Source organism: Epinephelus fuscoguttatus, linkage group LG9, assembly GCF_011397635.1.
Source record: "Epinephelus fuscoguttatus linkage group LG9, E.fuscoguttatus.final_Chr_v1".
NCBI lineage: Eukaryota > Metazoa > Chordata > Actinopteri > Perciformes > Serranidae > Epinephelus > Epinephelus fuscoguttatus.
In genome coordinates, this window is record NC_064760.1 from 38593688 (window position 1) to 38606775 (window position 13088).

At 40.8% G+C, this 13088-nt stretch overlaps 1 protein-coding gene across 1 annotated transcript in view; it reads right to left on the bottom strand.

The window, feature by feature from the left end:
* The window catches only part of zgc:154054 (Alpha-1,3-mannosyl-glycoprotein 4-beta-N-acetylglucosaminyltransferase B-like), a 43765-nt gene that overhangs the window by 9007 nt on the left and 21670 nt on the right, over positions 1 to 13088 (bottom strand). Inside the window, exons 11-12 of the mRNA XM_049585202.1 lie at positions 11636 to 11829; positions 9171 to 9249 (exon numbers count right to left, since the gene is read on the bottom strand). Of these exons, the coding sequence (XP_049441159.1) occupies positions 9171 to 9249; positions 11636 to 11829 (273 nt within the window). The remainder of the gene's footprint in view (positions 1 to 9170; positions 9250 to 11635; positions 11830 to 13088) is intronic.

A 13088-nucleotide genomic window follows, 5' to 3' on the forward strand; every position in this document is an offset into this window, starting at 1 on the left:
TAGGGCTGCCACTAACGATTATTTTCATTGTCGACTAATCTGTCGATTATTTCTTCGATTAGTCGACTAATCATTTTATCGAAAAATGTGTTAAAATGTTGAAAAATGTTGGTCTGTCTCTCCAAAACCTCTAAATGATGTCATCTAATGTCTAATGTCTAATTGTTTCATACTCACGCCAAAGGGTTTTAGTTCACTGTCACGGAAGAGTGTGTAAAGCTGCCAATATTTGAACGTAAGAAGCTGCAGTAAGAGTATTTTGGGGAACTTTTATAGTGCTTTTCTATGAAAAATGACTCAAACCGATTAGTCGACTAGTAAAATAGTCACCGATTATTTTATTAGTCAATTAGTCATCGATTAGTCGACAAATCGTTGCAGCCCTACTTGAATGAACTGTATTCAACTGATACCCTTTTTCCACCAACATAGAACCAGCTCTGATGTGGTTCCTGCTCCCAATTTTGAACTTTCACAACATGAGAAGCAAACCTGGGAAAAAAAAGAGTATTGTAAACCCCAGCTCTAAGGACACTGACAAAAGGACACTCCAAGAGCTGTCACTCCATCACATATATTCACATATTAAAAGTTTCAAAGAGTGCAATATTCCATTCAAGAGAGTGTGCTATACCACCTTATTTCTAACGTGATAACACAAGATGTAAGACAGTGATACCCCAACCATTTTCTAATTCACAATGAAAAATAAATTAAAATTCAAACTTTGATTGTAAATAAGCTGCCTGAGTGTACAAAATGCACCAAAATTGAGCTTGTTTATCAAAAAAAGTGTCAGGGATTGATCTGGGCTAAGCCCCGAATGTCCTCAAATCCTATAAACCTCCCTGCACACCTGACCTGACTGCACAATGCTGCTGCTGCTAAGATGAGCGAGGACAGCAAACAGTGTGAGGTTGACAAAAGGCAATTGTATGCAAATATGGACTGACGAATTTTCCTTTACTTTGCCTCCTCATGCCACCCTTAAACCACCGTCTGTCATTTGCCAAATGACAGTTGCTGTGTGCAAGGTTGCTAACATCAGGTGCCATTAGAAGTCATAACATAATGTTAGCTCCAGTGCAGCTAACTGATAGCACTGCAAGAAAAGAGAAGATCATGACTTTAAGGTTGTCTTGCTCTGCAACATCAACAATCCCCACAGCTACAATAACTTCTGCTGAAAAGCCATTGCTGCTTTGCTTCATGTAACTTGGGAACTGGTCAAAAGGGGCAAGCCATTCGTGGATGCTGAGCTTGTGAAAGTGTGCACATTGGGAATAGTAGAGGAGTTGCTTGTGGGAGACAGCAACAAAAATATGATAATGATAATGACAATGATAACTGTGTGAGACAAGTTCAACTATTGGATTTGACAGTAGCATGAAGGCTGGGAAATTTGTACAAGGAGAGCTTTTCAACGTTACGTTCTGAACTGAAATCAGTGGATTACATAACTGTCGACGAGTCAACAGATGCAACTGATACTGTGCAACTGTCAGTATTTGTGAGATGGAAGGAAATTTTCAAAGAAGAGTTGTGCCTTTTACCACTCAAGACCAACGGGTGAGATGACATATGCTACTGTGAAAGATTTGAAAAAAATTTTCTGGAGTTTGGTAAAATCAGTCACCTTGTAACTCATGATGGGCCATCTACCATAGGGCAAGAGGGGTTTGGCATCATGTCTCACAGCAGAACACCCAACAATCAACTTGCAGTTGTGCCAAACTGTTTGTTGAAGCAATGATGGACACAGTCATTAAAATTTAAATCACATTTGCTCAACATCAAGCCTACATGTTGCTACAGGAGCAGGAGGCCCAGTACTCTGATCTACTGCAGCATAATGATGGACGGTGGCTGAGTTGGAAGAGTTTTACTGTGATTCTATACACAACTGTAAGAAATCATGGAATTTCTTCTTAGTCAGAAATCTGACAAAGCAGAGGAGCTATCAGAGTTCATGCAAACAAACTCAACCTGCAGCTCCAAGGTGGGGGATGCCAACGTGCGAGAGCTGTTTCAAAAGGTGAACGATCTTTAGGTAAACCTCGACCTTTTCCTGGCTCATATAGAGAGGAAAACCTACACTTTCCCACACTGCATTATAATCCCAACATAAAAATAAGACTGCGCCTTCAGCATTGACAGTGTCGATAGCATTGACGGTAAAACTCCGGTAGACAACTTCAAAATCCCTGTGCAAATGCTGCTGTTTGTGTGCTACCTGTTTGCTGCCACTGTTACTGGGTGCTGTGCTGCCTGCAATTGACAAGGGCACATTCGATCTTGATATGGTTCAGATGCAGACCAAAAATGTCCTGAGAGCCAAGTTCAAGGAGGAGAGAGACTCTGCGTATTGTGCACACTATGTCCATCAGTATCCGAACTGTAAAAGACTCTCAATATACATTTTGACTATGTTTGAATCAACCTGCATATGAGAGCCAGGGTCTCCAATGATGAATCTAACTAAGGACAAGAAGCACAACAGCCTCACAGACTGCCATCTCAACCAGTGCATGCATATTGCCTTCACTTCTCACAAACCAAACTTCAGCAAGCTCTCAAAGGAAATGAGATGCAATCATTCACACAAATAGGTCGTCAAGAAATGACACAGAGTATGATCCATATGAACTAAAACTGTGAAAATTTGCTGGGCTGAAAATAAGAAATGTGTGATAAAACCAGAAAAAGCTTATGACATGCCCATTATTGGCTATATACATTTGTTATTAAGGATAATGCTACTGGCAGAGCAGTAGATGGAACAGTTATTAAAAATGCAAAAAATATACTAGATGAAATTTTGTAGTACCCTGGGCCAAGACACTCCTGTTCACCAGATATGGGGCTGTACAGAGGGATAGATATGCCAGTTTGTATGATGGGCTACATAATGTTTTCATTTAAGCTGCACTAACTTGACAATGTGTAAGCACACAGTCCCCTACATACACATCTAGCAGGAGGAGAACATTATCATTCATTTGGAGTCATATTTGTGTCAACTTGATGAATGTAAGTCCAATATTCACTCTTTTTAGCGCTGTTTTTGGTCTCCACCAACTCCTGAGAAAAATATCTGCATCTTTAGCCTCTAAATGCACCACTATTCTCCCCAGCTAGTTTATAACTGTGTCTGCCAGCTGTTTGCTGAGCAGGTAGTGTACAGAGGGTTTAATAGAGCTCTTGAGCAAACAGTCGCCCATTTACACATACATATCCATCACTTTTCAATACAGACAGCTGTGGGGTGTTGTAACTTAATGAGCAAAGTCCAACTCTGTCATCAAACAGTTTAATCCTAAAGTAACTGTAGGATTACTGCAGTAATCCAAGAGTAACACCAATAACAAAAATAATCATGGAGATTTAGAACGCAGGTTGTAGCTGTCAGTTCCAAAATTAACAGTTAAGACATAATTGTGCATCATCATTAGTGTTGAATGTGACTGATGCTGCCATGTCAAGAAAACTCAGGCCAAATCCACACTAGTATGTTTTCATTATAAAACAGCATTAAAAAAAAGAAAAAAAAAAGATTTTCGTACATGAATGGTTTCAAAAATAATTTCTGTCTAATACTAAAACACCTGAAAATGTATTTCACTGCATGACCATTCATGTACACTGGGTATGCACATGTAAATGTATAAGCAGCAGATTTTCTACTCAATGGCTGATTGCTGAAAACAAACAACAAATAAAATATGAAGATGGCAATAAAGATCAGTGATTTCTTTGCTTTGAAAGACAAAGTGGTGAAACTGTTAAGGCAGTAAAGGCGGTGAGACACAGATTTGGAGTCATTGCAAAGCAAATACGATGACATGATATGAGAGCTCTACCAGGAGAGTCATCCATTGCTGGAGGATGCCATGGCGATGGGAAAGGAGTACAAAAAAGTTTGCAAAAGTATGCACATTCAGATGATAAAAAGCAGGTGCTGGACAAGCGATCATGCAAGAGATGAAAAAACAGTCCGCCCTATAGACTATGCTTCCATAAATATTTAATTAAATGACAACTGAGGTGATGCTTCAGGCTTCATGCTTGCCTGATGAAGATGGGAAAGGAGTATAGTCCATGAGCCAGTGGGGTTGGTCGGTACCACCTGGGGGGAATAATTCTCATAGTGATTTTTAGCAAGGTATACATCTCTAGGGTTAGAAAAAATGTGATAGCCTTGCACCGGTGGCAGCTTTCTGTGTGCTATCACTTGAACTAAAGAAGAGCTCAAAAAAGCCTGGCCGAATGGAGGTTAAGTCATAAATCCATGTAAATTGACAATGCAGGCTCTGAGAGCTACCAAACTTGTCATGCCTGATGGCAGGATATCCCTCCACATAACAGAAGCATTCAGAATGCAAATATCTCAACGCAAATAGGAGATACAGACTTATAAACACATACCTAAAATAGGCGGAAATGTAAAAGATGGGCATCTATGTAGAATGCTCTCAATTACTTTGCAATATTTCTGCCATGGATTGTCATAGCAACACATATGAGGGCTTGTTGGAAAGGTGTGGTTGAACTGAATCCAGGATGGCCTCCGGTGCTGGCTGGCCTTCCATCCAATCTACCACAAAGTGTTCAGTGTCCTCTTCTTTCTCCATCCACTGCCAACAGGGCTTGGAACTTGAGGATGGTTCTCCAAACACCTTCTCCATACACAAGCTTGATAGTTGGCTCGCTGTGCATGTTTTCTTATCCTGGATCTACTGGCCTGTAACTGTACACAAAATGCACACTTCCAAGATGTGTGTGTGTGTGTTGCTAATGGCCTTAGATGTACAGACATGTGAGAACCAGGCATCTATCAATGATAGTGTGAAAAGTTCAGATGAAGATGTGGAAGACGAGGATGACTGTTGTGATTATTAGGTAATGTAAAAGAAGTAAATAGTGCATTAACAATAATAGTGTTTGCCTGCTTTGCTTGTTTGGTGTGCCCTGCTTTACCTTGTCTCTGTCTCTGCCTCAGGATTAACTTGTCCTCCGGTCACCTCAACTTTTATTCCCTCATGGAGTGCTCAGCCTGACTCACCGCCCTCTCCCTGGTCACAGACTAAAGCCTACTACTGTTGGTCAGTTGCAAGCTTTTGAGTATAGTTTCATATATTCATGTACACTTGTAGTTAGAGTTAATCCTCCTTACCAGTTTGTTCTGCTCTAACCAGCTGTCTCCTCTACTTCTTCCAGGCCTCCTCCACTGAAACTCCATTGTCTCCTCACCTTCCAACGCTCCACCCTCACCATCTTTGGACTCCTTCCTTCCACTGTCCCACCATCCCAGACCTAAACCCCTTTTCAGAACCACCAATCCCTCACTATGTCACCCTGGATCACTCTGTTCTCTCAGACAGATCTCCCCCAGTGCTTTCAACCCCAAAACCCCTCTCGGATGCTCCATATTGGACTCTGATTGTACGACGTACAGCACCCTCTACATTAGGATTCACAATATTATTATTAAAATACATGTGATTACATGTGCCTTAGGGTTTTTATTGACTTCTCCAACATAAACAACAGGTCAATAATTGTTAAATAATACCATAAGGGATCTCTACAAATCAACTGAAGTGAAAAACTACCGTTTTGTTTTCTTTCATTTGGGACACTTCATATGTTTAGTGGACTGACTAAATACGCAAGCTATCTTTACAGTTTTGGTTGGATTCAGTACAACCACACCTTTCCAACAAGCCCTCATATGTGTTGCTATGACAATCCAAGGCAGAGATATTGCAAAGTAATTGAGAGCATTCTACATAGTAGATGCCCATCTTTTACATTTCTGCCTATTTTAGGTATGTGTTTATGTCTGTATCTCCTGTATATCCTGCCATCAGGCATGACAAGTTTGGTAGCTCTCAGAGCTTGCATTGTCAGTTTACATGGATTTATATGTCTTTACCTCCATTTGGCCAGGCTTCTATTGAGCTCTTTTTTAGTTTTGCTATGGGGTTATAAATCAAGTGATAGCACACAGAAAGCTACCACCAATGCAAGGCTATCACATTTTTTCTAACCCTAGAGATGTATACCTTGCTAAAAATCACTATGAGCATTATTTTAGAGCATTATTATTATTATTATTATTATTATTATTATTATACCAGGTGGTACCGGTGGGCCAAATTTGGGGTCCTGGCTCACGGACTAGTTCCTAGACAAGATGGATAAATCACACAAGGTAGGTGGACCTCGTTCTGATGTTTAGGCTTGACTCATAATGACTGATAACACACAATAGGGAAGCAAACGTGAGTGTCTGCATCATTGTTTTGAAAAGTCTCCGTTTCCACCCATCCAGATTGAAACACAACCCCAGAGTTTTCAAGATAAAACCAGGTCAGTGACTGAAATGCTGGAGTAGTGTGGATGCTAGGCGTATACATCGCAATAGTTATACATTTTAGAACATAAACGTTCATAGATGATGTTCATAGATAGCCTAAAGTCTGTCATAAACCTTTGATGTTATTTCATTATGCTTCGTGTGAAAAATGGAGGGGGCCTGTTGTCTTTTTCAGAGGGATTTGGAAATCTAACTACTTGTACTTTAATTTCAAGCAATAAAACTGGTGTGGATACTGTCTTCAGAAAGTCCAGTTAGTCAGTGTTCAGGAGTGTTGCCATACGATTTGTCCACTCAAACATACAGCTGTATGACGGAGTACAACACAAAGTCGTCAGCTCTGAGCAGCTCTGAAGAGATACGACCTCTGTCAGCATGCACTTTATAGCCTCTCCCTGACCTCAAGGCTATCAGACCTGTGCACCTGGGCTCAGATAAGACTGCAAAGTCCCGTTGAAATCAACACCAGTCATACGCACTACAGTGCTGTGGTTATATGCAATCATTTACTATTATCATTAAGCCCACACGTCTTTATTAATCAGTTCACTTATGATACACTCCTGTGTGTATACAGTATATATACTGTATGTATGTATGTATGTGTGTAAAATAAAAACAGAAACTTTGGTGACTAATCTACTAACTTGAAAAACTGCTGGGCTCTCCCTAATAGGACTAAGGCTGCTCTTGTTTCACAGGTTTCTGCAGTCCACACCCCAGGACTAGCTGTGTCAATGCTTATGTGGGTGTGCTATCTAAAGAGGCTGTAGACAGGACCCACAGTCCAGTTCTCAGGTTGTCAAATAACAATGCTTTGTCATGTCCCTCTCGTGTGATACCAACGCCAAAGGATTCAAAGATTCCTTTGGCGCCTCTATGAGACGCCCCGGGCTTTCAATTTATTCCAGTGTAAACCTATCCGTGGCAATATTAAATGCTCAGAGCAACTGACATAGTATTAAGAGCGAGAAAGTCTGTTTAGGGTGTGGATGGATCAAACAAACACAGACTTTCAGCCAAGAGACCACTGTTCGTATCCCGTGTGAAACCAAAAGCCAGCGCTGTTTAAGCATAACGTTACTTAACTTATGTCCATCTGTGATGTACTGTCATGACTCATGCAACATATTTACACCACATTACACAATCATTTAAACAAACATGATGTTTTTTCTAACCCAAGTAGTTCTGTTGCCTTAAACAAACAGCAACAACAACTTTAACCATGTGTTAAAGTTTCACCCAGGAGACAGATGTGTGTCACATACAGACGTCTCATAGAGACGTGAAAGAATACAGGTATCACATGCCGGGAGTGTGAGAAAGCACCGGTGTTCGATGACCTGGGAGGAGAACATATTGATTTGGGAAGTACTGAGAGTACGACTGGACAAATGAGACTTCCATCACACATCATAAGTTGTGACAGAGTGTGTAAACATATGTTTTGATATTATTTTACTGGTGTTAAACAGCACTGGGTGAGTAACTGATAAACAAATGATCAAGTATTCCTTTGTGGCTTAATCATTTCTATGCACACTATATTAGAATTGAATAAATAAGGCACGTCATAAAATGATATTCTGAGACAGTGGACGTGTAAGATTTTTATCATGATGGTGTATCTGTTCCAAACCTCAGACATCGCATTATCACCAAGAATGAAAATGTTTAAACAATACAGAGCCCTATATGTTACCATTAATACGCACAGCCAACTCCACAGCCATCTAATTGTCTGGTTTCTAGTTAAAAAAGGTAATAATCTGACCGGCTTGTAGTTCTGGTTCATCCCCTGGGGGACATGAATGTACTCACTTGTGTCTAATCCTACAATTGATGATATCTGAAATAAAAGTAATGAGTGTGGCTTTGTGAATAAGTGATCCAGACATGATCTGCACCCCTGCCACAAACGTATATGCAATGGGCTGAATGGAAGAAATACTCAGGCCTATTATTCAACATATCAATATATTTTTTTCAAACCGTTGTTGTTTGTCATGAGTACTTTTACACAGGACATGAGTATTAAGTATTACAACATTTTGTTTTTAGGACAGGTAAATTTTTCCGGGCTTTCGCACTGCAAATAAAGGCACTAATCAATCACATTGTGCGGTTTGGACATCTTGTCACAATGCCATGCCAATAGCTGGCCTCAGCACCATTTATTATTATATTAAATGAAAAAGAACAAAACAAATTCAAAAAAAAGTTCAGTATGACATCACCTGAAAAATCACTGAGCTCACAAGGAATAAGCTTTTTTTTTTGTTTTTTTTTAAACTTGTCTCAATACATTTTTATTCATATGTACCATACTTAATCCATTTTTCTCTTGTCACTTTTCATGTCAGAAGTGGTTTACTCTTTGGTCTGAAGCAATCTGAAGCCTCTGGAGCTGAACTCGAGGTTTCCCTCTTATCTTCCACACAGCGATCCCATGTCCGTGTAACTTTACTCAAAGGTCAGCCATGGCATGACCACTTTTCCCCCTTAAGTGTGACAGAAGTGTCAATTCACACACACACACACACACACACACACACACACACACACACACACACACACACACACACACACACACACACACACACACACACAGCCAGAGGGAGGCAGTGGAGTGACAGCAGATAGCTTGTTGTGGTGGGTGTTTCTTGTTGCCTCGCCACTCTTTCCCAAGGCATCAACACTTGAGAAGAAAACCAAAACCTGCTCGATGGCAGTAATGAAACCAAAGAATGAACACACACACACACATACACACACACAGGTTACTCACATTGCTGGGCCTCACTTCCACTGTGGTGTTGTGGAATTTATCTCCACTGGTCTCAATATTTCCGCTGCGAAACAGGTACCTACAGTGAAGAAGACAGGTGCAATAAGTAAGTGTGCTGCCAGGATCAACAGACTGTATATAAAGATGGACGACATGACAGCTTCTCAAAAGTGAAGCCAAAACATGCTGATCTCCTCCTGGTGGCTGGCTGCAGAATAGGTGATGAACCACGCCCTCTCCATGTTAGCAGATAGGACATGGGCCAAGAAGATCATATTTTGTCATGTTGGGTAGTTCTTATCACACTGATGTATTTTCACGCCAATTAGTGTGCTCACAATCAATGTCGCTGCTCATGATTGGTCAGACAGGTATGTGGGTGGGAACTATATACTACACAGATCACTAATGCACAGACTCTGGCTCCAGCTGACATCAGCAGTGCAAGATGGCAGCGGCCATATCTGAGATATTTTGGCTTCATGTTTGTACAGTCGGAGGAAGTGCAGACACATTGTCCATACAGTCACTGGGATCAATATGCATGGGTGCGTCAGGGCTAAAGTACTGTATCAAACTGTAATCAGAATCACAAATGGGGGAAAGTGGGACACGTTACAATTGCTATTATAGCATAGAGAAATATGTAAAAATATGTGCATTATGCTACAACATTGCACTAGATAGATAGATAGATAGATAGATAGATGGGCACTAGCCACTTAACACCCTCAACCCTCTTGCTGTGAGGCGACAGTGCTAACCACTGCACTACCGTGCCACCCTGGATTTATATTTTGAAATTTTTAATCTGACTTAAACACTTGAGTGTGTTGATCTAAGGAGGAGTGATCCTGGAGAAAGTGGGTAAGTAGCTGTGTTAGTGGAAGTCAACACAGGACTTAATGTGATGGCATAGGATGAACTGGAGTGGGGCAAACACTACAAAAGCTACATACACACACCACCACATCCTGTTTCCACTTAACGCTAAACCAGAGTGGTAAGAAAGCTTATATTATGTGTGTGTTCACTGGGTGTGTGCAGTTGTGTTTTCCTGAACAAGCAGCACTATGCACTTTAAATATAAATCTGAGCTCATATTAGAAAATGTGGGTCTTTGGTTGCCCTGTTACAGATACTGCCTATCTAACCCACAGCCGGCCATCAGTTGCCGCTGGGCTGATGTTGAGCACATGTAGTTTTAGCTATGCTAGCAGCAGTGTTGGTCCACACTGACATAACAACTATTTGCTGCATTTTCATGACATGACATCACATTTTTGCTAACGGCTGAGTGAGAGTTTCTATTTGAAAAACATGGAGGAGAATGCAGATGGACCCGCCCTTTACAATTATAGCAGCTTGGTAAAGTAGCAGTCTGTGATGCTAACATTAATGCTAGCTCCGCAACAGAAGTGTAGTCTGATATCAAAACACTGTCAGATGTGACTTACAGCAGTGTGTAATATTTAACATAATAGGCCAACTACACAGCTGTTTTAAATACATATAATGCCACTGTCACCACTGAGTAATGTCAACTGTACCACTAACATCTTAATCTATGCAAAAATGTTTCTTAATGATGAAACAAGATAGGCCTGTGATAATGTTTAATACAATCATCTTTGTTAATATAATTTTTACAATTTAAATTGCAATAGCAATCTTAGTCTGAAAAAGCAATTAGATATTTTCCTTAAATCATTCACTCACTACAGTTAGGCTGTCAATCCTTATTAAAGACAAGGCAAAACTTTACAGTACCAGCTGCAACTTTTTAATCACACATAATCTTAATTTGAACTGATCTTTGGTGTAAAATCTGCAGGCTGGTTTGTTGTGTTTGATATGTTTTTAGGTTACAAATACAGACCTCCCGGACCACAGCAGAACATGCATGCAGCAGTTACATCAGCTGTATCACCAGCTTTGTGGTGCAACTTTTAGCAGAAGATGCAAGTTTGGTCTTTGAAGTTGCCTGGTCTGTCTAATGGTATGAGTGAGTGAATGAGTGGGTGGTGCAAACAAAGATAGTGTCACAGCTGCCTGTCCCTTTAGCTGATGGGGACAAAAAGACACTTTCCACTGTAAACAAACTGTCTTGAATAGATCCAAGACAAAAAGTCAAGAAATGCAGCAGAACTGCACCTGATACAAAGCAAAGCTGCGACTTAAACATTGATGTGAATGAAAAAGGGTGTGCTGCCCATCTGTCACCTCCATGCTCTTACTGATTTTCACCTGAATGAGGCGTCAGCCACACAACAAAAGACTGAGGCACTTTGTGTCATCATCTGTTATCTAGAAAAATGTATTGCAGAAACTCAAAACAGCTGTGGGAAAAATGCGGAATTATCTCAGACCCCTTCTCTACATTTTCACATCTAAATTACACCAAATGAGTTTACTGACTTTAAATAATACTTCTGTCAGCTTTTGAAAATACATTTCAAACTGACCTGAGAATGTGGATTGGCTGGGGAAAGCTGAAGAGGATGTAGTCATCCTTGACGGGTGTTAATGCCCAGAAAAAGTCCTCTCCTTTGTAAGCCCTTTCCAGGCTGTGCTGCTGGTAATGCTTCAGGCTGGTGCTCAGCTCTGCAGCTGGGTTATTGTGAGCCTGGTACAGAGTCTGCTTCCCGAAGTCCTTATCCTGGAGGAGATGAAGGACAACCACACACTCATGTTGATAATTTATTTATGTTCACGTGGAAAGAACAGGTACAAGGACACAAATATTGAAGTTGCAATAGAATACATTCACAACATCATGGACCAGTGACAGAGGTCTTCACAATAGAAAACACAGGACTCAGTTCTCAGGAGTATAAGCTGCAGCGCCTCTGCCATATATGAATGATAGCAAAGGCAGCACAGTAGTTTGTAAGTCATTTAGCCCTCTTTTTGAGCTTTTTTTATCGAAGCCCTCTTATGATTACCCTGAGAGAGTATCCAAGGCTAGCAAATGTAAAAACAATTAGTCCGCATTGATAACTTAGGTCTGACATGGTGTTTGGGAGTGGTTCGCATTTAATGACCATGGTCATAAAGGTTTCCTTTAGGACAGAGTCAAAGGTGCAGGCTAGCTCTAAAACAAACACTTCTTTGGACTCTTCATTGACCACTACAACATCTGGTGTATTGGCAGGCTGGCTTTTTAGCAGCCTGGGACAGCTTTTAAATGAGAGTAAAGCATTTAGCTCACTGCTTTTGCGTTGCTGCGTGCATTGTGTTTTTTTAGGAGTGCCCTCAAAGCCTCAAGTTGAAAAAACTTCAACTTAGAGTGGAAAAAGCGCCTTCTGTCATCTGCGTTTTTTCCCCATTCTTCAATCAGATGAATAACAAGGTAGGCCTTCTGGGGTGGAGCACTGTGCATGGTTTTTTACATTAAGCTAACGTTTGATTGTCGCCCTTGGGAAGCTGCAAGACAAATCTGCACAAACTTTCTGTTCAACTGATTTCTAACGTTATACCAACCATTGTTAGGCCCAACCATTGACATCAGATTGTCAAACTGTCTCTGATTTATCTTAAAATAAGACTTGGACTGACCATCATCTAGGCAAAGCTCTTTGACTGACAACATTCAAAAAGCGCTCTGTGTGATCGACGCAGGCCTCAACAAAAAAGGAAGTGCAGTGCGCCTCACATCTTGCAAATGCACTCTGATCGGGCCCTTACAACTGCAGAGATGGAAGATGGAAGGTTTGACACAGGAGTGTTTGTGCTTTCTCACAGACAGATGGACAGACAGCTAAATGAATCAACTAACAGAATGCTCAGCACAGAGGAGACATGCAAGTTTTTCCTGAAGTTTTAGTCCAGTCCATTGCTGTTGTTGTTGGAGTAAATCCATAAGAACTCAGCTGGGCCTGTAGGTATAAGTGGTTGACTATGTCCATCGTATGTGGC